The sequence below is a fragment of the Xenopus tropicalis genome, chromosome 1, assembly GCF_000004195.4.
Source record: "Xenopus tropicalis strain Nigerian chromosome 1, UCB_Xtro_10.0, whole genome shotgun sequence".
Lineage (NCBI taxonomy): Eukaryota > Metazoa > Chordata > Amphibia > Anura > Pipidae > Xenopus > Xenopus tropicalis.
In genome coordinates this window covers 129359621-129387044 of record NC_030677.2, presented here as the reverse complement: position 1 = coordinate 129387044, position 27424 = coordinate 129359621, and the positions used below count along the sequence as shown (strand labels likewise).

At 40.1% G+C, this 27424-nt stretch overlaps 1 protein-coding gene across 1 annotated transcript; it reads right to left on the bottom strand.

The window, feature by feature from the left end:
* Nucleotides 1-209: 209 nt before the first annotated feature.
* MGC76064 (uncharacterized protein) lies at nucleotides 210-25637 on the bottom strand. Its single transcript, NM_203591.2, is given in 9 exon segments — nucleotides 210-327; nucleotides 1000-1057; nucleotides 2744-2897; nucleotides 4126-4229; nucleotides 4328-5003; nucleotides 6482-6584; nucleotides 11583-11707; nucleotides 14023-14076; nucleotides 25424-25637. Coding segments are annotated over 8 exon segments (1416 nt in total). The 5' UTR covers nucleotides 25577-25637; the 3' UTR covers nucleotides 210-327; nucleotides 1000-1010.
* Between the last annotated feature and the right edge of the window lie 1787 nt (nucleotides 25638-27424).

The following is a 27424-nucleotide window of genomic DNA, read 5'->3' as shown; positions in this document are numbered from 1 at the left end:
AGCTTGACTGATAGTACATGGTACAGATCCTGCACTCCCTGGCATCTAAGCCATGTTGAAGTGCTGGGGGCACTTTTACAGGAAAGATAATTGTGACCATTTTTAGTAATACTGACAGATTGCTATTTTTATTTTTTAATTTATCGCATTTACATTTGTCAAAAATATGCATTATTTTAAAATATGAAATAAACACAGCTACACAAAGCTTTTTTTATGGTTAATCAATGTTTAATGGAATATGAAATACAAATAATTCTCAAAATATTTAGGAAAAAGGGTAGAAAAAAATGTTCTTTTGGCCTTTTAAAACCCCACGTCATGAGTCTGAAAGATAAACAGAAAACCAAATATTCTAAATAAAGATCTCTTCTGGAACATTACAGTACACGTTGTTAACACTATTTGTTACTTTTAAATTGACACAGTATCTATTATTTTCCCCACATCTATATAAAGTAATAATTATTTTTCCATAGGAAGCAAAAAATAAATCACAAACCACTATAACAAGGCACAACATTAAGGGCTTAGGGCACACATGGCATCTTGGCTGCTGTGACCCCTAAGAGAGAACCATGGTGGGCAAATATACTCATTTGTTGGCTGAAGCCATCAATAAATATAAATTTTATGGTCTAATTGTTCCTTTAAAAATGGGCATGTAACATATAGACTGGTGTTAATTAACATTTTGTGGCTGGTAGATAAAAAAGCCATATTAAATTAACAAGTAGCCTCTTGTTCATGTGAACTGTGTTTTGAAGATATTACAAACTATATGTTTTATTTATGTAAGTTGTAAGCATTTCTCAACATGTGTCAACAGCAATGGGCACAATAAATCCACAGGACATTGAGGAAAAAAAAAAAATACATACACCTTTGCCCCTATGTATGGAAAGCAATTTAGGGACCAAGAAGAACAGCAATGTAATTGCTCAAATATAAATCAAATATAGCAACTTCATGTTTAGCCATGAACTGCATTGTCCTTACCGGTTCCTGATTTATGGCTCCTTAGACCTTGGATTCCTCCTCTTGTGTGAATAATCCTCTAGAAATGCAAAAATACTCCATAAATAAAACACAACTGGCCACAGATAAGCTGTCCTTTATCTGTGTGAGCTAACATTATCTTAGGCCAATTTGGGATGATAAGACAGGTTTAGCCCCAAGGTCAAAGATCAAATTGCAAAAGGCTTCATTTAGGAAAGGTTCAAACACAAGGCATGATTCAGTCCTTGCTTGTTGGGATTCTCCAACCTTTTGATATCTCACCGAGCCCCAATATAACCACATACACAGACCTTTATGTTCCCTTCTAAGCTGTAGGCTTGTGCGCACACACAAAAATTTGTGTGGTGTGCACAAAGAATTTAAACATTTAATTTTGCACCGCAAACTCCATAGAATAAATCCCTCTCTACAGTACTAGATAGAGAACTATGGCTATATCTGCTGATTAGGGCCGGAACTAAGGGTAGGCAAAAGAGGCACATGCCGAGGGAGCTACCATGAGGTGGTGCTATGCACATACCTCTTCCTTTTGCCTACCCCTAGTCTGGGCCCTTGATCCCCACTGCCGCTTGTCAGCGCTGCTCCAGTGCGAGCTCCTCTGCAGCTCCACGCCACATATGTGAAAGAATGTGCGCATACACACAGTGACCCTGCAGGGGGGGCGGGTGGGAGCACTGGAGTGCCGACGGGTTGCCTAGGGCTCCCAGCCGGCTTGGCCCAGGGCTCTGCTGGTGATGCTCACCTTGTTTCATAAAGTTAGATTTCTGCTTTGGAGATATACAAGTTCATTTCACTACATGAAGTGTTAGATCAGGCTTTATGGAACTAGCTGGAAGGCAGAAACAGTGTTAAGGTCCCCGGGATACACGGCCGATTCAGCAGCTAAACGGGTCGTGTATGGGGACTATCGACGGGCCTGCCTGAAATTGGCCAGATCTCGATTGGGCAGGTTAAAAAATCTAGTCGGATCGGGGACTGCACCGGCTCGTTGATGCGGTCCCCAGACCGACTGCCCCATTGCCGACCAATATAAATTTGATCGTTCGGCCCCAGGGCCAAACAACTGAATTAGCCTACACGCTCCCCGATATCGCCCACCCTTAGGTGGGGATATCGGGTGAAGATCCGCTCGCTTGGCGACCTTTATTCTGGTATCTGCTGGGAGCTGCTATCTTGGTACCTTCCCATTGTTCTGCCGATCAGCTGCCATTGGGGGTAAGGGAGGGGGGTGATATCACTCCAACTTGCAGCTCAGCAGTAAAGTGTGACTGAAATATATAATAAAATAATCTGTGTTTTTAAAAAACAGATTTTAATGCAGGATTCTGCTGGAGAAGCTCCATTAACTGATGAGTTTTGATAAAAACATTTTCCCGTGACAGTATTCCTTTAAAGGAGAATGCAAGTCAAAATTTAAAAAGCATACTGCCCAATAGTCCTCTTATTGTTTAGTAAAAACACCACACTTTTGGCTCACCTAATCAAATATTTACTCAGTCACACTTACTTCACATTTTCTAGAACAGGCAGCCATCTCTAAAAAGGTATTCTCCCTTCCTTTCCCTCCTTGCTTCATACTGCACGTGTTTCATTCCCTCCCCCCCCTGAGAATTTAGATATGCAGTAAGTACTTAAAAAGAATGCCTTTAGACTTATTTTTAATTTATATTAACCTTTCATTGTCCTTTAATGTTTTAAGCACCCTACAATTATTCATACAGACCTTCCATTTCTGAATCACTGTCTTCCACATAAGGCAGATTGATCAGTGTCTGCTTTTTGTCTCTAAGAACCACAAGCTGAAGCTTTCCTCGCGATTTCTCTATTAAAGCCTGGGCATCCAGTAAAGACATGTTCTCAGTCAGAGTACCGTTAATCTGCAAATGAATACAGTAAACAAAAACTGTGTATTATGCCTTACTTATACATACACAATGATGAGCATGTTCAAGAAGCTGGTGGTGTATGGCAGCAAGTGTAATGCACTGCAATAGGTAGTAGTATTAGTAGTAGTAGTAACCATAAGTGCTGCTTATGGTTCAGTTTTCTGTTGCAACTTTGCAGCCTTAATGACAAGAGTCAGTCACTGAAAGAATTCAACAAAATCAATGTTTTACACTGTATAAAGAAGTCTGCTCCAGTAAGCAATAAACTACACTACTGCAGAGATTACAATGTGTTCCTAATCTAGTAGCATATTAGTAAGAAGGGGGGACATCCTAGATAAGGTCAAAGCGATAGGGGGCATGGCTATAGTTAAGATTCCACCTTTTTCCCATTGTAACTAAACTCCACACTGGACTATATTTCTGGGTAAATACAGAATCTGTGGCAAGTCTTATAGATGCAATCATACTGCAATACCAGCAAGCATTTTTAAGACTTTCTAACAGTGTTAACACTTAAGGAGGAATTCACAAAAGTGGAGGTAGCCCTTTTTTGGAGTAAAAGTGGTGGAAAAACTGGTGGAAAACACTTTCTCCGGATTCACAAACAGAAATCCGCCTAAATTCCGACTCAACCGCCACTTTTCCGTTTTTGCCGTAAGAAAGTTTACAGACACTTTTGTGAATTTGTCGTTTAAAGACATTTATACGACATTTTAACCGACACTTTCCGCAACTTATCTGCTCCCCCATAGCATGTCCTAAACTACAGAGCTGCTTAACAGCATTGGTCCCAACCTGTTCCCAGCAGCCATCTTGGTGATCAGCAAACAGCACATGCACACTGGCACCCACACTGGGATATTGGGGTACAGAGTTGGACTGGCCCAACAGGGCACTGGATAAAGTGGGCCTGGACCCAGTGGGCCCTAGTCTTGTTGGACCTCTTATTCACCGGGCATGTTGGTGTGTGGGCCGGATTGCTGCTGACCAGTAATGAGTAGGGGCTAAAGAAGACTGTATTTAGACCCTTAAATCTTGTTACAGAAGTGGAATTACACAGAAATATAAAAAAAAATTATAGATTGTATTGTTTCCCTGGGCAAACTAAAATTACCCCTCAGGAAATGCCCCTAAAGTGAAATGGCAAATGAAATGCAAAATCCTGCTGGTAAAAAATGTAAAGCTTAACCCCTAGGCCAACCTCTGCTCACTTTACCTTGAGTATGATATCTCCTTCATGTAAATTCCCATCTTTTCCTGCCAAACCAGTCCCTGTCAACCCCTTGATGTAAATCTGGCTGCCAAGGCGAAGGCCATATTCTGAGGGCAAAACAAAATAATCCAGGTGTTAGCAATACTTTATTCACTATGTTTTTTTTATAGGTTTTTAGAAAACAATATGAACATTATTCATTTACCTTCATTTGACTTGTTCTTTGTCAGAAGAACACTTTTGGTTTTGTCTGAACCTTTATTTTGAGGCGATGGGCTACGAGACTGTAGTCTATCTCGGCTACGACTTTTCTGAATTTCCTTTTCATAGGTTTTTCTCCCCGTATCTCTTTCTGGACTGTAATCTCCACCTCTGTCATACATCACATCTCTATCTAAGGTGCGACCACGGCTGTTGTCTCTTCTGTAATCACGCTGGTCATCTAGCTCACGATCTAAGCTTCTACCACGACTGCGATCTCTTCTGTAGCCACGGTCATCATCCAGGTCTCTGTCTATGCTTCTACCACGACTATGGTCTCTCCTGTACCCACGATCCTCATCCAAATCCCGGTCAATGCTCCTACCACGACTATGGTCCCGCCTCTGTCCATATTCCATATTAAGATCTTGGTCAACGCTTCGGGCACGGCTGCCATAACCGCCCTGTTCTCGTTCATAATAATGACCTCTATCTTGCTCCCTTCTTAAGCTTCTGTCTGGGCTTGTATCACGGCTGCGGGAGCCCCCATATCCACTCCTGTCGCTATATGCACTATAGGCGGTTCTGCTCTCATATTCAGGATAGTCATCCATTACATCTAGGGCAGGCTCTGATTTGCTTGGAGGACCCAGCTGTATCTTCCGTGGTCTTTTCACCACCTGCCAGAAGGAAAAAAATGGATTTATCATTTATACAAAAAATATAATTAGGGTAGAAATGACAGGGTAATTTTAAATTCAAGCTAAATGTTTGTAAGATAATGCATGTTCATGATCAGGCAGAGTTGGAAAAAAAAAAAAAAAAACACATTTGTCAGGTCCTGGCACAACCAAAAGCCAGGGCCTTACAAAATGTTGCCAAAAAACTGTAAAGCCCCCAGGGCAAAAGTGTCATCATAGACAAAAAGAACTCTATGGAGATCTTTGACATACTGGGATCCATAAAAAAATCTATTGGAGAGTCATATCCAGCCCTTGGACCTCCAGCTGAACTGCTTTAGAGCCTGTAATGGACTGGAATGGGTGAAATTTCATCAGTTTGTGTTAAATTAATTCTCTCTCTCTTCCTTAATACTATAACTGTTATGTTAAAGACTAAAGTGGCACCAGCAGGATGCATGTAAGGAAACTCATATACTGAATACAAGTTCATGTTCAAAGTTTATTGTCATATGCACAGAGTAAAATGTGCAATTAAATTCTTACTTCAATGCCTTCTTTACAGACTTCTTTACAAACATTTAACACTCAATATAACATGACAATAAATAAAAAATACAATAATCACAATAAATCACAATTAAATAATAGCTTGGCAAACTTCCAAATTTCCAATGTCTATTAGCAATATTACATATGTTAAAAACCGCCACTAGCACATATATAAAAAAAAAAATATATAGTGCTTCCAATCTTAACGATTCAGCCCTGAACGTCAGTGGCGGGTGGGAATGATCTCTCCTGCGACCATCGTAATTGTAAGGTGTATGTCCACCTTTAGCCACCTTGACATTACAGTGTCTGTTGACAATCAAACATAAATATATAAACCCTACTATTATTAACCACCATCACTGGAAGTATATTATAATAAATAAAACTTATAAAATATAAACATATTATTATTAATATGTGTTAAACAATTTAATAGCACTAGGATAAAAACAGCCTCTAAATCTAGCAGTATGTGTATAAATTGACCTAAGTCTACCAGAGGCCAAAAAATGGCAATGTACTGTAGGGTGATTAAAATCTTTCTCTATTTTCCAAAGACAGTGCATGATATAAATATCCTGAATTGCTGGGAGTGGGGTACTAATGATCTTCTGAACGGTTTTCATCACTCTTTGCAAAGCTTTCTTTTCTTGTGCAGAGCAGGTACCATACCAATATGTAATACAACCTATAAGGACTGACTCCACAGCACATCTATAAAAGCTAATAAGGACTGTATGATCTGACCACTTCAGATTAGAGAATCCCTAGGTTCCCCAGTTTATCTTAATCCAACACTGCTGCAGCGTATGCTATACCACATTAACTTCATATCTGTCATGTATTATATCACTTTGATTACAGCTTTATAAATGATTACCAATATCAGACAAAATTTTAACTTATGGTCAAAAGTAGTTTACCAGAACTGCTGTTTTCCCACATTTTCTCAGCTGCTGAACGGCAAAAGAATGTGGCACATTCTCAAGAAGGGTCCCATTAACCATTATAACCCTGTCATTCTCTCTAGAATATAAAGAAAATATGTTAAATAGGAATATCCGTTTACAACAACCCCACATTTTTCTCCTTTGAAAGTAATGCACTTATTTCTTAGCTAACATATAGATTGTGAAACCTGTTATCAGGCCTAACCTACAGTGCATGTTTTCTGAATATGCACAGGAGTCTCTCAGACTTGCCCAAGAAATAACATTTTTCCAGCAACACATTCTGTTTTGTGGCCTGAGGACAGTTCTACCCACAACCCACCTCCATCCTATTCTACTTCAAACAGCTGAAAGGAGCAATTTCCCCAGGGGATAAATATGGCATCCCAGCACATCAGGCTTGGAATATAAATGTAATGTATATTATCATTTAAAGAGTAAATGGCATGCCATAATTACCCCTTTTCATTATATCATCATTTTAGTTTTTTTTCCCTAAAGCTTTAATCATCCTTTATTATTTTCTGTATAGTATTTTAGAATAGTTAAATAATCAGTTACATATGGTGAAAATGTTTTCTACATTTAAAGTTGCTATCTGTTAGAGGGATTCCAATTATGGTATAGTTTTAATTACTAAACTACACTGTGTACTTTGCAAATCATTCATTCTACCATTTTTAGTTATAATTGGTTATGAAGTAATATTGGTGTGTAGGCAGCGATCTCTGTCATTCTGCCTGATCCTGAGCTTTCAGAAAACCAGCACTTAACAATGAAACTGTTTTTAGATAAGCTACTGTTTCTTCTGGACTTGGGTGTTTTTCAACTGAGTGCTATTCTCATATCTACCACTAGGTGGGGCAAAGGAGCATTTTTTGCAATGCAAGTGTAAAGGTCCCCATACACGGGCCGACTATAGCTGCCGATATTCGGCAGCTAATCGGCCCGTGTATGGGAAGAGCAGAGCGGCCTGGCCGACCGATATCTGGCCTGAAATTGGCCAGATCTCGATCGGCCAGGTTAGAAAATCCGGTCGGATCGGGGACCGCATCGGCTCGTTGATGCGGTCCCCGATCCGACTGCCCCATTGCCGCCCACATAATCCGATCGTTTGGCCCCAGGGCCAAACGATCGGATTATTTTTTTTTTACCTAAATGCTCCCCGATATCGCCCACCCGTAGGTGGGGATATCGGGGGAAGATCCGCTCGCTTGGCGACATCGCCAAGGGAGTGGATCTGCTCGTGTATGGCCACCTTCCATGCGGTCCCCGATCCGACCGGATTTTCTAACCTGGCCGATCGAGATCTGGCCAATTTCAGGCCAGATATCGGTCGGCCAGGCCGCTCTGCTCTCCCCATACACGGGCCGATTAGCTGCCGAATCGGTCCAAGGGACCGATATCGGCAGCTATAGTCGGCCTGTGTATGGGGACCTTTAGGGAGCAGTTATCTTGTTACCTTTCTATTGTTCTGGTGATTGGCTGCTGAGGAGGGGGGGGGGATTTCACTCCAACTTGCAGCGCAGTAGTAAGGGCAGGGGTACATGGGGAGATTTGTTGCGTGGGGGCACCCCTCAGTGACTGTATTCACTAACCTAATACCACGGGTCTGGTGCTCCTGTTAGCAAAGAAATGCACCAGCCCTGGATACACACAGAGGCCACCAATCCTCCTCCATCTTCTTTCTTTGCGTTGGCTGCGCATGGGCAGTAGAGTGAAAACACGCTTTTTAACAAAAAAGTCAGCTTTTCTACTGTACTGTACTGTACAGGCGCTGGCCCCGGGATCGCAGTAAAAGGAGAAGAAAAAAAGAAGATTGTTTGCCTGCATGTACACTGGGCTGGTGCAATTTTTTGCTAATAGGAGCACAAGCCTGGGAGATCAAGTAAGTGATATTAATCAATGGGGGTACCTAACATTTTTGCACCCCCCAGTGATTTCATCTTTTCAAGTAGAATTAGCTGCATAAAGCAAGACAAGACTTCTACTTTTTAATATAATATAATTTCCCATAAGTAAAAGTGAAAGTAATGAGTATTAACATTATGATGACAAAATATATCACTTAATAAAAAATATGAGTTTAATAATGCATATACTTGATGGCAGTTAGTTGTTACTTAGGTCAGGGCTGTCCAAATGGAGACACAAGGGCCAGGTGTGGCCCTCCACATGATTTTTTATATCTCCCAATCTGCTCCATAGACTTCACTATACGACATCATTTTATTCAAATCTGGCCTTTCAACACAATGTATGTGATATAATTGGCCCACCACTTGTAATAAGTTGGACAGTTTTTATAAAATGATCTGTACTGAAAATAATGTGGATTTTATTTCTCTAACCTGAAGAAGGGTGGATTTAGTCTTCCAAAATGGTATGTACTATGTCAATGGCACCTCATTAAACCTTGGGATTACCTGTTTTTGCATTGCCACAGTGATTTGAGATTACTTTGTTCCATATGTTTGCAGACCTGAGGGGGTCAACAAGTTAAAGGACTAAACTCAACAAACAAGCTTTATGCCAAAGATAGTCCTTTTTGTGGCGTATTAAACCACTAGATCTATTTCAATGAAAACGTTAAAACTAAACTGTACCAATACATAGAAACAATTCCACATACTTTGTGGCCATTGTTCCTTTCTTGCACATTACTTCCCCCTGCCTAGACTTGAATCATTCCATGTAACCTGTCTGTCATCACTTCAGCCTAAAAAATCTTAATACCAAGGAGCATCCATAAACACGGGCTTGGAGCAATATGTGCATGATTCTTGCCCATAGAATTTGACTTCAGGATAAAAAGCAGTGATATCAGAGGAAGAGGACAAAACAGAGGGGCATTTGGGTTTAGCTTTCAGAAACAGCTTTATATAATTTACCTCTCTTTGTCCTTTAAGAGGAAAAAAGAGAAGTGAAAGCTAATAAGAAATAGGGTGCATTTTTTACTTAAAAAATGACATTATTGTTCTTATTAAAACAGTTGTCATTACAAAGAGATTGCCCTAAATGTGTACATTTTATAGTGTTAGTAACTCTCCCTGCTCAAAGACAATCACTAAATCATGCATTAGCTTTTTAAATCTTTAGCTGAAATCAATCAGCAGGAAAAAAAATGACTACAAAAACACAAATAAATTACCAGGGATCTATCATGTCAAATGTCAGATTTCCTTTATGGGGAAAAAATGAGAGTCAATAAACATATTTTATATGAGTGCTGCTGCGCATCTATAAATAAAGCTATTCCTGCCTGCAGTGGGATTGACACAATAATAAATAACAAAAGAACAAAGGTCATTGCACTGAGGCCAATTAACTGATCAACTGCAGTGAAACCAATTGACATCCCTGATTCATATGTATCAAATTAGCATATCAGATGCAAAGCCTTTTGTTTATAAAATCTTAAAAAAAGTTGATCTTAAAGGACAAGGAAAGTCGAAGAAAAAAAAAAAAAAACCCCCAACAATTTATGAATGTTCTCATTAAAAAATTAAATAAACTTCCAAATAACTGATGAAATTCATTCCCTCCATTCAATTCATCTAGTACAGTGCTGTCCAACTTCTGCGGTGCCGAGGGCCAGAATTTCTCGCGCATACATGGTGGAGGGCCGCTAATGGAAGCCACTCCCCCCTTTTAAACCACACCCACTTCAAACCACACCCATTTTATCACAATGGTGGTAGTGCAGCAAAAACCCAAATGCTTGGTCCTCACTGCAGGGATATCAACCGTCATTCATTTGTGAAAGAAATATATTATGTCATATTAAGACACACCCTAAAATCCATATGACTCTTCCCCTGTGGATAGCACAGCAGCCCCCAGTACATAATTACACACCTTAGGGACCATTTACTGGCTATTTCCAACTGCTAACAAACTCCCAGAACAAACCTCTGCCAGGTTCACCTCCCACAGGCAGCATAGGGTAGCACTCTGCCTGTCCTACGCTACCTGTGTGTGCCATACTCTGTCTGCCCTACCCTGCCTGTGTGTGCCATACTCTGCCCTACCCTGCCTGTGTGTGCCATGCTCTGCCCTACCCTGCCTGTGTGTGCCATACTCTGCCCTACCCTGCCTGTGTGTGCCATACTCTGCCCTACCCTGCCTGTGTGTGCCATACTCTACCTGCCCTATCCTGCGTGTGCCATACTCTGCCCTACCCTGCCTGTGTGTTCAATACCCTCCCTGTCCTATACTGTCTGTTTGTGCCATACCCTCCCTGCCCCATGCTGCCTATGTGCCATACTCTGCCTACCCTATGCTGCCTACACACAGGCATGAGGTGTGAACAGTTGAACAATGTGGGTGATTACAGCCTGAGCCTGAGGTGTGAACACTGCAGGGGGTAAACAATGCATAGATTAAAAGGTGTGAACAGTACAGGGGATTACATGTTTAAACAATACAGAGGGATCACAGCCTGAATCTGAGGTGAGAACCATGCAGGGGGGCTGTTAATCTCAGTACTGATACCATTTAAAGCTTATACAAGGGTAAACCATCAAAGCAGCCAGACAGGTGGGGGGCCACACAGAGGGGGGTCATGGGCCACCAGTTGGACAGCACTGATCTAGTACATATCACCAGACTTCGTTTTGGGGTCCCACAAACCATCCCATGGCAATTGCATGTACATCAGACTAAGCCACGTCAAGCACTTGCCTTCCTTGTAGTAAGATTTTTCTGGTTCAGTGATGACCCATGCATCACATGAAATGCAAATCGACATTCAGAAGGAAGTGATGTATACACTAAAAAAGATGGACTCCAATTAAGTGTCTGTTTTTCCTTATATTTAGGAGCTCAAATGTAGGTACTTTTGTGAAATGTAACTATGGTGCTTTGGGATATTATAACAAGGACAGTAAATGGGCACTTAAGTACATTATTACCTTGTCTTTCCCCTAAAATGTAAAAAGGAGTATAGTACTCAAGAGGAACCCTTTGACATGGTAAGTGACTGTACAGGTGTAATGGTGTAATCCAGCAAATCAGGGTTAGCATTTCTGAAAAAAAAAAATTCAAAAAAATAAACATGCTTTTTATTACTTACAGAAGCCGACCCTCTGCAGGCCCCCCTATAAGTACATCTGAGATCACAATGGAGTTGTCGCCATTCTGGAAGTGTGGATTGTCTCTTCCTCCAGAAACAGCAATGCCAAATCCTTTTCTGGTGTCCTATGGTAAACAAAATTAAACTGAAACATATCAATAAAGAATAATTTTCAGATCACACTGGGTGATGGATTGCTTTGGGCTCAATGTTCATATGGATGGAATGGCTTCACATTCTAGTATTAACACCAGTGTACCTAACCAATCGGGAGGGACAGTGCTTCCAAACACCATCATAGCTCTCTGCCACACACTTATTTTTACATTTACTTTATTCATTGTAGAAAAATTCAGGATCAGCCTAAACAGGAAATCTGCAGTTTACTGTAAATAGAGACAGATGTTTTTTTCTCCCACTGAAACAGGCAATTTATTTATTTATTTATTTTTTGATACATGAATGTAGGCATTAGAATTACAATATACTGATACTGTTCTGGTTGCTTTTTTCATCTGCAGAAACATGAAGTATTTGATGTACACAACTTTTGAATTATACTCACTAATCTCAAGATAAACAGAAGAGCAAGAGAGGGGAAGAGCAAAAGAAAAAACAGACCCTAATCTTTCTACAGCATATAGGTATGGCATCCATTATCCAGAAACCATTTATCCAGAAAGGTCAGAATTATGGGCCCATCTCCCACAGACTTCATTTTAATCAAATAATGCAAAATGTTGCAATTCATTTCCTTTTTCTATGTAATAATAAAACTGTACCTTGTACTTGATCCCTGGTGGCAAAACAATCCTACTGGGTTTATTAATGCTTAAATAATTTTTTACAGTGTGGAGATCCAAATTATGGAAATATTTCTTATCTGGAGCATTCTGGATAAAAGGTCCTATACCTGTATTAACCATTTGGCACTTGACAAAACATACCATGCTGCTGGCATGATTAACTGCTGCATAATGCATTAATAGAAGATAAGTAAAAATAGTTTTGGACCACTAGCTGTGTATTTGGTAAAATGTACAATGGGTTTACATATTATTTGATCCTCACAGCATCAGCATAGTGGATAAAACACTGTAGAGCGGGGGTCCCCAACCTTTTTAACCATGAGCCACATTCAAATATATAAAGTTAGGGAGCCACATAAGCATGAAAAATATACATGACGGTACTGAATAAAGGCTGTGATTGGTTAGTTGGTAGCCCCTATGTGGACTGGCAGCCTACAAAAGGTTCTGTTCGGCAGTACACCTGGTTTTTATGCAACCAAAACTTGCCTCTAAGCCAGAAATTTAAAAATAAGCACCTGTTTTGAGGCCACTGGGAGCAACATCCAAGGGGTTGGTGAGAAACATGTTGCTTCCGAGCTACTGCACTAGAGAATACAATGTTGACTGACACACAGCAGGCCCTTTCTGGTCTTAACCTAACTTAGGTAGTCATTGCATCCACATGAACATTTTTAACTGATCTTCATTATTTATTTTGTATTATTTTTAAAATTATTAGTGCTCCTATATATAGCCTACAACTGAAAATAAGAAAATCTGGGGAAGGGGTAACTGATCTTTGCCACCAAAAACCAGACCATTATATTGTTACTTTTAATTGCTTGTATTTTTGTTAGGCTCTCTCCTACAGATCTTCCATTCTGAGTTCCAAATTGCTGCACAGTTGGCAGGATACCAAGTTCGTTTTGTACGATATTCGGTGCGTGTATGGCAAGTCGGTGAGTCGACCGATATCGCAGGATGCTGCCGATATCGGTCAACTCGCTGATCGGGCCGGTTTAAAGATTTTGATCGGGCGCCATAGAAGGCGTCTGAGCAAAATCTGTCTTCGGGGCTGAATCGGCAGAAGGAGGTAGAAATCCTATTGTTTCTACCTCCTTATCTGCCGTTTCAGCCCTGAACGGTTAGTGGCGGGTTGTATGATCTAAAATCTCCACGTGTGTGGCCACCTTAAAGCTCCTGTTAGCAGTTAGATGAATAACACTGTGCAAAGATACAGGCAATTTCTGCCTGTTAACCTTGCACAGGTATTAGATATTAACTGATGGGAAACTGACTGCTACACATTATTTCAAAGTACCAAAGATAAAAGCCACCACTGTTTTCACAATGAAACTGTTCTGGTGATAACATTACCTTGACTGAAGGTACTAAGTTCTGCTGGTGAGCAAAATGTTGCAGACTGTGAATGTGAATTATAGGATTCCATGTTGTAGCCTTGCTGACCACCAGAGGTCAACACAGTAGTATTTCCTCAGTGCATGTAAATGGTCTCTTGAGGAAAGACGCATTATGCAATAGGGGATAAGTTAAGTCACCATAATGTGACTTTCACCGGTTAAAATGGAATTTAGGATGCAAAATATTGTCTGATATACATGAAGGTAAAGAACACTAATCCAACATACCTTTTGCAATGTGACAGTATACTGTTCCCACACCACGTCTTCCAGTCCATACCCCTGTGAAGAAACACATGTTTTAAATATGAAGCATGAAACAGAAAAATCAGACATTTAAAGATTCTAATTACAAGTTGAAGAACCTTTTCCCTGCCTCCTGCTATCACACTATCAAATGGTTTTTGTGTTTCTTCAGGTTTCCTGAAAATCATGCATGCAGTACTAATTGACTGGACCCTGCAAGCAGCCATACCTGAATGCAGTTAATCAGCCAACTGCATGTTACTGGTGTCAAACTTTTTATTCATTTCATTTATATTGGGATGTGACTCATGACTGTATCAGCATGAACATATTGTGTATGAAACGCTTCCTTTTAAAACATCACTTGCCATTCTGATTGCACACACACCCTACAGACTGTTCAAAAGAGCGCACAGCAAGATTAATTCTGCTTGCACAAATTGGTCAATGGCAAGGAAAAACTACAATTATTTTAATCAAACATTCAATACTCTTTGCTGAAAACATTTTGCCAAATGATAGGGAATATTCATGCACAGAGCCAGGCAACCTCCCTGTTATTGGCAAATGGCTTAATGACAAGGAAAACTACAATGAATGCTTTATTATTTGTGGAATCCATAATAATTACATAGGTTACAGTGTTATGTGATGGGTATAAGAGCCGTTGGTGAGAGTACTGCATCAGTGTGCTAATGCTGTCCCTAATCCGATGGGAAAATCGAACCTGAACAATTTTCGGCCAAATATCAGGTTAGGTAGACCTATCAGGGTCCCCATACATGGGCAGATAAGCTTAAATCTGCCTGTGTGTGACCATCTTAAAGACCTCACATAAAATCCGACACTGTCCTGTCACTTATGATGCACTGACAATCACTGCAAACTGCAGCACTATCTGCCTATTTGTATCTATTAAGGCAAAGGGACCCCCTTAAGTGGACCATACACACACAGATATTATCGTATGAAATGATGGTTCGTACGATATTTGGTGCGTGTATCACAAAAGTTTCGGATATCGGTCGTCTTGCAGATCGGCTGGGGCAAAATATTATGATCAGGCGCCATTGAATGCGCCCGAGCAAAGTCTGTGTTTAGGGCTGAATCATTAGATAGGGGTAAAATCCCTATTGTTTCTACCTCCATATGAGACGATTCAGCCCTGAACGCAGGAAAGATCATAATAATCTCCACTTGGCACTTAATCTTCAATCTAACTGTAATGAATTTATTTGTATTTCTAATTTTAATTTATATCTTATTGTATTGACCCATGTGTAGACTAAAGCTGACCATACACGTTAAGATGTTTCTCTCCCTAACAACCAATTTCAGTGTGATCTGACAAATCCATCAAATTATCATAAGGTTAGTGGGCACCAAATGATCGTACATCTAGTGATTTTTCATCCAATATTGGTCAGAAATTTTTTGCCGTTAACTACAGAATTTGCCCATTGTCCAATTGTTTGCAGGACCAAGCAGGTAGTATTCCTAGCTTCAACTAGACGATATTGCTTGAAATGTTTGTTTTCGTTGATGGGTAAATTATACTTTAAAATTATTGTTTCAGGATACGCTTTGTCCTATGATAACGAAAAGATCTTTGAAAATTCTTAACATGTATGGCAAGCTTAATTCAAAATGTTTTACCCTATTCCCCTTCACCCCAAAAAGAAGCATTTTTGGTTGATTTCTCGTTTAAGGGAGTCCAATATTCAGAGAGCGACAAAGCAGGAAATGGCATTTATATATAAATATGGATAAAGACTGCAGTATTTGCACACCCAATGCAAGCAAACTTCATCCTCCACACTTGCAGTAATGTGCAAACACATTCACATCAAACAACTTGCCTCACAAGCACACTCAAGCAACTCACAAAAAAAAATCCAAAGCATCCAATGCAAATACATTCACACACAACCAACATACTGACACCATAAAACACATAGCAGCACACTGTCAAACACACATATTTCTACTGTCAAGAAAAGACTAAAGCCCTCAATAATTAACTCTGGACAGATGCTTTTAACTCAGCTAGAAAGAAAATGATTGTATTGATTACTCTATATATACACCTCATGCTGAACACTATATAAGTGATATATATTACCTTATATATTACACTTATGCCCTTGGTTCATGATTTTATTTTCTGGCAAGTTTCAGCACAAAGTGAGTTAAGATGATCCAAACCATTATAGGTGTACTAAAGTTATTACAGCAGACATACTGCTTGTGAATCCACCCATGGCATTATTACATATTAGTACTGATTCTATGTTCCCTGTATGGGCACTATATTGTTTTCTTCTGTTGACAAATTATAAACTTATAAGTGTGCTGTAGCCAATGAGTAGGTACTGTTATCAAGATGTTTCATATGTTTTCCATACTTTATTATGTATTCCATAAAGTGTTTCGCTTTAATCATGATTTAGGGCTCTTACACACTGGCATTTTTGTGTGTTTAAAAACACATGCTGAAAAATGTAACAAAACACAAGTGTGATAATAGTAACCCTGAACACTCAGAGCTTAGAGCCCTTAACAATGTATTAACATTGTTGGGATGCAACAAAAGAAAGAAAACGTTTTCAGAGGTGCCATATAAGGGCTGTTATTGGCTATTTTGTAGCTCCTATATGAACTGGCAGCCTATAGGAGGCTCTCTTTGTCAGTATACCTGGTTTTCGTGCAACCAAAACTTGCCTTCAAGTCATAAATTCACAAATAAGCATCTGCTTTGAGGCCACTGGGAACAACATCCAAGGGGTTGGCGAGCAACATGTTGCTTGCGAACTACAGGTGGGGGAATCACTGGGGGAGGGGTTTATAGAGTTGAGTAGTAAAAAAGTAAATTGTTGTCACTGATCATGATGTGTAATTTATTAAGGGATATAGTTGAACTTACTCAGTGGCAGAAGTTAAAGCGGTGTCAAAAGCAGTACAACTTCTCAAATTGCTACACTAAATTTCACATTCATTAAGCATTATTCAAGAAATAACAGCAAAAATGTACAAATGCAAACAGACTAAAGAATGTTCTTTGGATCTTTGAAGAGTGCCAAAAAAACTGGCAATTAAAAGCTTTTGAGTGTCTCAAGCAACTCAAGCTCGTATCCAAAAAGTATGCTTAGTTAGAACTACATATTATGTTCAATATAGAAAAGTACAATTTAGGTGTAGAGTACCCAAACAAAACAATTATTACAGCAAAATGTGAATCTGCAAACATTAAAGTATAGGGATTGCTTTCTTACACAAAACATATTTTTCTTTTTTTTTTTTTTTTAACATGAAACAATGTCATTTAAAAATGAAATTGCATTTCAAAGTTTGAAATGAAAAAATATTACATTTCGAACATTTAAGGATTTGCAAGGGTCTTAAAACCTTGGCAACGCATCTAAATGTCTTGAGGGATGATGGAAAAAAATAACTGTGCGATTTACATTTTTTTAAAGGAGACCTACTGGCCACCTTCAGGAGACTTTGTATTCCTATGGTATGTTTCTGACATCTCTTCTGAAAATACATTGCTTTGATTTCATCCAAGTTTAGAACATTTGTTCAGCCCATTGCAAAGATCAATGCTGCCAGGCTGAATTCAAGCCTTGATATCAAGAATCTAAAGAATGTGTTTAAAGTGTTATTCTGCAGTGTGCAAAGGAAAGTTACTGAACCTCAAACCAATTAGCTGCGATTTTGCTTTCCACACATGATTGTTAGATATTTTTTCATAGCTATTATTCAAAGTTGGTTTGTTAGATTTTAACTGGGCTTTTGATAACTGGAAGGGAGAACAGAAAGAAAGCCAGCATCCATATACTTCATATATGTTTATTCCTAGGCTTAAATGTGTATGCAATGGATGAATGCGACAGGGACCTTAGATTGTACGTTTCACTGGGTCAGGGAATGATGTGAATGATAAATCTCTTGTTTAATTGCTACTAAAACATGTTGGCACTATAATGATTAAGGTTAAAAAAATATGTATGAGAACCAAAAATGCAGAATGATTCATCCATAACATGTATGCAAAAGTAATTTATAAATGCACACAAATGTAAACAAGTACATATGATTGCAAACAAAATGTATTTTTATCCATTTAAAATAAACACCTCAGAGATCATGTAAGTTGGCCCATGGCAATGTTTAAGGCCCATGCCACCCTGGGTTATTGCCAAACTTAACCTTGTGTTTGAAAGAAATCTGCTGAAAAGTGCTAGTGCTGAAGCTCAAAACAATGGTAGCAAGGGGAATTTTGATGCCATGCATTTAGGTGGCAAACAAACCACTTTTTCTTAAATTATTTTGGTGGCTCACTGAATAGAACTTATGCCTTGCAGCACTAAGGATCCTGAGTTCAATCACAGTCAGGGCACTATCTGCAAGGAGAAAGTTTCCTCCAATGGTTTCCTCCCACACTCTAAAACATACATGCAGGTTAATTGGCTTCTTACTAAATTGACCATGATGTGTGTGAATGTGATAGGGACATTAGATTGTAAGCTCCTCTGGGGCAGGGAGCGAGTGATGTGCGCACGCTATTCTTTTGGCACCACTGACCGAAAAACATGCTGGAACCATGGAGCTACAGCCTGGTCTGGCTTGATGCTAACTCCAGGGCACCCCAAGGTCAACTGGAGCAGCAGCGCACAATTCGTAACAGAAGACAGTAAAGACTGTGCAGCGCTGAGCGCAACTATGGGGAGGAGGAAGGAGCACATTTTGACACAAGTACTTTTAATAAATGTCGGACTGCAGGCAGAAGTGCACATTACCCAGTGCTTGTGGGCGTAAATGAGCCTTTATATGTCTTTCTTCAATACCTCTTCAATTCAACTGGCGTCATAGTCCTATACCTTAAAAAAAGGGGTTTATCCATGTCATTAATAAAGGATCTATTTCAGATGTTATTCTCAGAGAAATCATTCAATTAGGATACTTAACTTCTTTAATTTGGTTTCTTGAGAGACTGCTGAAGATTTCTCCTCCACAAGAACTGTCCTGTTTCTTCAGAACTCACTTGTCTAATGCGGATTTTATCTTTCCTATTCATCCTCCCTTTAATTTCTAGCATTGCTTTACTGCTCTTTTAAAAGTCAGGTTCTTTATTTCATATTCTAAAAGATATGGCAGACAGAGCATTTTCAGCCCACACAATATCTAGATTATGGGCCTCAAAATGGTTGCAAATACCCCCACACAGACATCACCACTAATCATGCTGGTCACTGGCACCCTTATAATGATAATGTTTTCCCCCCCAGGTCTAAAGAAAATTCTTTATATTTATCACAAGCATGTTCAGATTATTACAGTTTTATCTTCTTCTGCTTTTGCTCAGTCAGGGTTCAAAAAAATGCACTAACCTTTTGTCAACATTTTGTTATCAGCAAGAGCTCACCTTGGCACCCAAACACTTTAGATTGTAAATACTTGTGAGCAGTACTCAATCTCAATTTTACTCTGTAATTATGCTGTGTAACTGGCTGTTATATAAATGATGATAATCAATCCGTCTTTGTAGTTTCATCACAGTATAGAAGTTTGTCCCCACCGGGCCACTGTATATATTTGTTCCCACTTTATATTTGTTTCTGTGTGCTGACTACAAAGTGGGCCACAACATAGGGAAGTAAAAACTACTTCAATCCTTTAACATTAAGCTTGAATTTGGCACTTGAATAATGTTATGTGGGCATTAAATGTGAATTTGGCAATGCATTTATATATTGCTATGTGTATTTGTTAAACATCAATTGATACTTTTTCTTGCTTATTACGCCAAATGATAGACGTCACACTATTTTAACTGTGGTAGATCTCATGGCGAAGGTCAGGTGGCAAGAGTAGATCACAGGGTGACAAAGTCTGGGCACCACTGCTTTAGAAGGTTTATTCCTTTTCCCCATTCTCTTCTCCTATATCAGTATTGCTACACAGAAACCTGTAATCAAACCTTTACTGGCAGTGTGAAACTGTGACTGATTCCCATTTCCAGGCTTAATTATTTACTGGGATGGTTGGGAGTTGAGTTCAGAAACAGAGGGAGAACAGCAGCTTGATCATCTCTACCAGAAATAACAGAGCCAGCGTACATTCGTACAGGTAAAGTGAAAAACTACATGTTACATTCACAAAGATGCAGCGGCTGCTAAATTGAAAGCAGCTCTAATCATCTTCAACTAAAAGACTTGTCACGATAAAGAGGGGTTAGTTTGGAAAGCCCTGAAATTGCCTTAATTAAACGCTGTGAGTTATCTAGGGCCATGTAACCTACAAATGCTTTCCTACATTCCTCGGATGCGTGCCCTCCCTCCTCTACAACACTCCCAAATCTCATGTTTTCAAAGTAAACAGCTGCAGTGGTAGAACGCTGAAGCGGGCCAATTTATTTTGGTATGTGTAAACAGAGGGCTTCAAAATGTGCACTGGAGTGTTCATAAAAACACTTATAGTACTACAGTGGTCACAGGGCAAAATTGGAACAAAATCTAGATTGCCAAAAAGCATGCATCACTCTTATGTTTCTTTAAAATTTGGATTAGGTGGCTGGGAAGAAAGTTATTTTTTGGGTTTAACCAACAGTGTCATGTACTGCCCTAGTACAAAATTAAGCATATTAGGGCATATTAGGGCTTAAAGGAACTGTTCAGTGTAAAAATGAAACTGGGTTAAATAGAAAAAAAAATGTTAGTTAGCCAAAAATGAATCTATAAAGGCTGGAATGGGCAGATGTCTAACATAATAGCCAAAACTCTACTTCCTGCTTTCAGCTCTCTAAGCTGCTAGCAGTCAGTAACCAATCAGTGACTTGAGGGGGGCCATATGGGACATAATTGTTAAGTTAGTTTGCTTTTGAATCTGGCCTGTATTATTATTATTAACATTTATTTATAAAGATATGCTAACAAACTGAACAGTTATATGCCATATGGCCCCCCTAAAGTTGCTGACTAAGGTTAGAGCAGGAATCCGCAACCTTTTATACCCGTGAGCTACATTTAAATGGAAAAGGTGTTGGGGAGCAACACAAGCATGAAAAAGGTTCCTGGGGCAGCAATAAGAGCTATAATTGGCTACCTAGCCCCTATGTGGACTGGCAGCCAACAGAAAGCTGTTTGGCATTATACTTGGTTTTTATGAAACCAAAACTTGCTTTCTTACCAGAAATTCAAATAAGCACCTACTTTGAGGTCACTGGGAGCAACATCCAAGGGGTTGGTGAGCAACATGTTGCCCATGAGCCACTGGCTGGGGAACACTGGGTTAGAGAGCTGAAAGCAGTAAGTAGTGTTTTGGCTATTATGTTAGACATCTGCTCACTCTAGCTTTTATAGATTACATTTTTACCTAACTAATTATATTAGAAATGTTTTATTTTGTGCAGTCTATACAATTTTACCCCGTTTCATGTTTATACTGAACCGTTCCTTTAAGGCTACTGCCTCATGGGGTGTTTTCTCAGCCTGGCCTCTGCTCTGATTTGTGGTTTTTCTGCTCCCAGAGACACTGCATTGGTCTGGGTGCAGACACACAAAGCAGATTTCAGCATTGAAACACACAATATGCATTTTCACCCAAAGCCTGCTTCGAGTGTCTGAACCCAGGCAGAAGCAATGTCTCTCGAAGCAAGAAAACCCCAAAGCAGCATCGGTTTCTCAGCCTGTGCTCACACACAGGCCAAGAAAATGCCCTGTATGGCAGTAGCCTTAGGTTTTCTGACACAAGTTTCTCCAACAATAGGCACAGCAATGTTTACATTTTGGGCAGGCATGTATGTGTGCTATCAACCAGATATTGCTTGGGAAGCAACGTAACACATATGTAACTGAGATTTGTTTTGGAAAGTTAAAATGACATGTAAAGGCACCTTTTGGTAAGGCTGGGCTTCAATCTCATGCAGGTTTAGAAAAGAGTTTGTTTTCAACTGTGGCTTTCATTTTTTATCTTTTTGTCCTCCAGTAAGAAAGTATTTAAGTATTGACATATTATTCAGTTCAGGGATGATAAATTATACTCATCAATCCCCAGTAGAGATTACAATCTATGGTCAAAATTCACCAGGAACCAGTTTAACTTGTCTTAATGTTTTGCAGTACGAGAGGAAACCTGAATACCAGTAGGAAACGTGTGCAAAACACAAGAAGGGCATCTAAACTCCTTGCACGTAGTACCCTGAATGGCACAGAACCTTAGGTACAGGTACAAGTACAGTATAATGCATGTGTAAATTAGGGTGCATAGAAACAATGCTGCTAATGAGATTTTTCTGATGAGATTAAAAGTAGCAAGTCCTAAACCAACGGCCAATTTAATAGTTCCTAATGGAATGTTAAAAAAAACATTAACAGCTTGGGGGTTACAGCTACCAAAGGAGGGAACGGTTTAAATCAGATGATGGGAATACTTCTAAACATGCACTGTTTACTTAGTGAATACAGTATATACACAGAAACACAGGAAGCATTTTGTTTCCTTTTAAACTTTGAGCTGAAACTGTGACGTCACAGGGACTTGATGGCTTGGCCTTCTCCTCTGATAACAAAAGTTCCCATAACAGGATGATGCAGGGGATCATTAAAATACATTAAATACAGCTTTTTTAAAGGCTCAGAAACACAATTTAATGACAATGTCATATTTGCATTTACATAAAAGCCCTCTTAGCCCATTCTTTATAAAAAAAAAAAACAAAAAACAACTGTTGCACGTCTAAAAAGCATGTTTTTTTCATAAAAAATATTTTCCAGGACTCCCTGATACAGGTAAGAAACATGTATCATCTACAAATAACCAATGAACAGACAGGTTGGGGCATATTTATATCACACAGTTATAAGCTAAGCAAGGAACGGATAATAAAATGCTGTGAAAAAATGACTTTGCTTTAAAAAGTGCTGACTAACTGTGAAATTTTAAAGATGTATTAATTAATAAAAATGTTTTATGCAAAGCTATGGAAGGTGTGCAGGATTGTTTTCAGAGTATAAATGTTCTGTGAGTTGAACGTTCCCTTTTTGGACCATTGCATCCCTCTGCTTTGTCCTCCCAGTGGAAGTAGCAAGTCACAACTTATTGGAGCCACTTTATATGCCATTTCTAATAACCTACTCTTGCCCTGCACTGGTGAAAGCAATGTGTTTACTTTAACAAGACAACTATAGCTCATATGAACAAGTTGCTGTTTAGTCATGGAGGCAGCCATTTAAGTTGAAATAGCCACCGCTCTATTGTTCTGTTTGTCCAGCAGCCCAAGTGATCAGAACAGCAGATAACTCTTCACTTCATCTGCCGATGCAACATACACTGACCAATACTGTGAATTTTAGGGGCTTTTTGCCTGCCACTATTCTCCACTGGAGAGCAGCAGCACTCACACACCCTATGTGCTATTAAACTAAAACTACTGGATGTAAAGTGCCCTATTGGACACACAATGGGCAGCAATGGGTGGACTTTAAAATGTTCAAGCAATGGTTTTAACACAGACGATTGCTGTCTGTCATGGGTGTTGGCTGTATCACTTCACATTCAACAATAATGGAAACTGTGAAAGCTGATAGAAGGTGTCTACCGCAGACACTGGCCTTAGGTGGGGCCGGGGATTATTATTTTTCTTTAGATCTCCCAGCCTGGAGCTATATATTGAAAGAACAGACAGGGATGGGGACATGCAATTTATTTTAAATTAAGGGGGGGTCCAGTATATTTTGCCCCCAGGCTATAGAAGGCTTCTCAAGAGGACATGATGCTCAAATATAAATAATTATGCAGGGATCAAATGATCTCCACATGAGCATTTGCAAACTAGCAATTAAAGTACTTAATTGGCCAATATGCATTGACATCAAAAGCCAGTTTTATTGCCAGAATGCTGGTTAACAGTGCTTGCAAAGAAGACATGACCTACTGAGATGCAAGCTAATCAATCAGATCTGATAAAACCTCTTTCACATGGCATGGCAACTGCGACTGCTTTGAAAGAAAATATATTGCACCTATTATAGCCTATGGTAAACCTGCGGTTATTATTCTTAGCAATAAAATAAAGCAGTAACAAAAGCATGTGTTATAACTGATGTACACACCTGTATAGACTTTTGTTAGGACAGCGATGTCCCAGACAGGTGAGATCAGAGTTTACAGTATGTTTGTGTTGCTTGTTTATCAAAAAAGTGTATAGAAGCCCCAGGGCATCCAAACTTTGTATAAAGGTTACTCCTTCACAAGATCATCTGTGTGTTCTTATATTCTTTCACAGTGGCCCATATGTTTTCCACCAGGCAGTATTTTATCAGCCTCACTGATAAAAATAATATCTAAACTCAGCGTTAACAGGGAAGAATGAGAATAGAAACAGAAAGGCTGCAAGTTTTTTCCAGAAAATTAACCAACCAAGGATACTGGGTCCAGTCTTTTTCTCTAGCCTTGAACTTTAAAGCTACATAAGTGAAATATAACCATAAGAATGACCAGACTGGCTGTAGTTTATAAGAATATTCCCTGAGAGGCACATGTAGCGAGCTCTCATTTGAAGCCCTGTGGCACACAAGTGGGTGAGTACTCTGGCACACGCAAGTGGGTGAGTACTCTGGCACACGCAAGTGGGTGAGTACTCTGGCACACGCAAGTGGGTGAGTACTCTGGCACACGCAAGTGGGTGAGTACTCTGGCACACGCAAGTGGGTGAGTACTCTGGCACACGCAAGTGGGTGAGTACTCTGGCACACGCAAGTGGGTGAGTACTCTGGCACACGCAAGTGGGTGAGTACTCTGGCACACGCAAGTGGGTGAGTACTCTGGCACACGCAAGTGGGTGAGTACTCTGGCACACGCAAGTGAGTGAGTACTCTGGCACACGCAAGTGAGTGAGTACTCTGGCACACAAGTGAGTGAGTACTCTGGCACACAAGTGAGTGAGTACTCTGGCACTGCCCGGCAGAACTAATTACACAAGAATGCACTCCCCTCTCTCTCAAGTGATTTGAAACAATGTTGGAGGAATTTAAAAACTTCCCCAGGAAATCAGCGAGCCCAAGTACAAGGCCTGTATATAAAGCAGAAAACTCTCCCCTCATTTGGTTGGAAAAGTAGAAAGTTCTCAGCTAAGCTGTCATTCACACACCATAGCACTCAGTCTTCGATTTAACCCTTACACTGCTCCCTATGGACAGAGAAGCGCAGCACTGACTACTCCCTCTCTCCAGTGACTCCCCATTTTGTTCTTAAATTATTTCCCAAGTGCCCCGCGCCTGAAAGTGAACTACCGGACCTTCCCAAGCCACTTGTACCTCTCTCAGCCAGGAAACTCGCCCCGCACATGCACACAGAAGCGCTGTCCCAGTTTCAGCCTTACTTGGTAGTGAGATCTGACAGCCATTTTGGAAGTAAGTAAAGGTGGGGGAGAAAGAATTCCAGTTCCTCCCTGCGAGAGGGCAGCAGCACCTGTGTGTGTAAGCACAAGAGAGGACTTAGACCTGGGCTCCGCCCTCTGGCTGATCCCGAACATGTCGGGGCGTGGGGGAAGCCGGGGTGGGACTGTCTCCTACTCATAGGTGCCTCCCACACAAGGAATTCTTTCCATGCACAGAAGGCGCTGCCTCGATCGAATGTGTTTGAAGCGTCGGTAACCACCTGTGTGACCCAGCTCTCTCAGCCCGGCAGCTTTAACTGTTCAGCTGTGTAATATAATCTGAAGCAGCCCCAGCAACACACATTCCCTTCCCAGGGGAGGCTATGGGAGGCTAGGCACTGCAGGCTGGAGGGAGGTGAAGGGGGGAGCCTCGTTTGACAGCACAAATATTACACGAAAACAGTGTTTGTGACAGAAAAACAAACGAGGGGTTGTATTTTACTATGAATGACTTGGGAGGGAGGCAGTGGAAGGTAGAAAGAAGGGGTTAACTCGACGCCACAAGTTGTGTAAATTAGAACACAAGAAATGTGCCAGTCAGTATTGTTCAGATCGACATATACCCCCGGCTGTAAGTTATAAGGCTATTGCACTTCGCCAGAGTTTTATGAGCTTGTAACGCACAAGGCCATAGCCTTTTATATTTTTGTAGGGGGCCCTTATATAAAATATAGTGCCTGTCAGCACTGCAATAATACGGGTCAGGGAGCCCAATAGGCATTTATGACAGGTATTAACATAATATTAATAGCAAGCAGAAATATAGATAAAAAATTACAACTGCATTATTGTGCAGCAGTGACCACAGCAAAACTCTGCATGTTGTACTTTTCATGAACTTCTTAACTGATATAGACATGAAATGCCAAAGTCAATTGGGGTGCCAAATTTTAAGGCATCCCAATAACTTCAACTGATAACTGCTAAATTACACTGGCCCAGGATAGTTTTCCTTGTTGTTTTCTCTTCTTCTCAGGCATACCTTGTGCCAGGTCAAGTTTGGTGTGGGCACAATTCAGGCCAGTGCGTTTAAGAATAAAAAAATATGCTGGGGTATCAGGTAAACAGATAAAGTCATTGGGAAGTGACAAAAAAGTTACGGATCCCAGTGACTTAACCTTTTCCTTAAGTCAGGGATCCCCAAAAAAAGTATTGGTGAGCCACACAAGCATGAAAAATATTCTTTGGGGTGGCCAAATAAGGACTGTGATTGGCTATTTGATAGCCCAAAGTGCTTGTAGCAAAAACTGTGTGTCTGCTTTCAAAACTCTCCGAGCCAGCGATTTAAAAATGGGCGCCTACTTTGAGGCCACTGGGAGCAACATCAAAGGGGGTAATGAGCACAATGTTGTTCACGAGCCACTAGTAGGGGATCACTGCCTTAAGTTGGGGATCACTGCCTTAAGTTAGAGGCAAGCTCTAATTCTTTCTGTAGCTGCCTAAATGTTCATCTGTATTTATACAGTATTTTTTTTAGTGGCTTTCAAGTTATAAAGTCAGAATCACTTTAAATATTTGGCTGTTTTCCAGTGAGGCGTGCAGGTGGGGAACACAATAGACAAAAACCCCAAATGGAATAGATTATAACCACTCATTGGTACATCCCTTAATAACTGCCACAATCTACTTTTACAGATGCCAAACTTAGGAAAAATACAACCCACAGCTTTATTTTTCAGGGGAAATCTGCTCAATGATCCAGGAATTGTAACAGCATCAGAGCTGCCTATTAGATACAGGAGGCCCCATTTAAGAAGTGCTAGACACAAGAGCAGGAGCAATAAATTATGACTGAATAGAGCATAATCTAGAGGAGTTCATATGTGCTGCCCACCTATCTTTTCTGTGTGCAGCGCTGCCAAATACAGGCACCTCTGCATATAAAGTGTTGTGAAATTGTTCAGCAGTTGCCAGAGGGGCTAATATAAGATGCCATAGACCAGT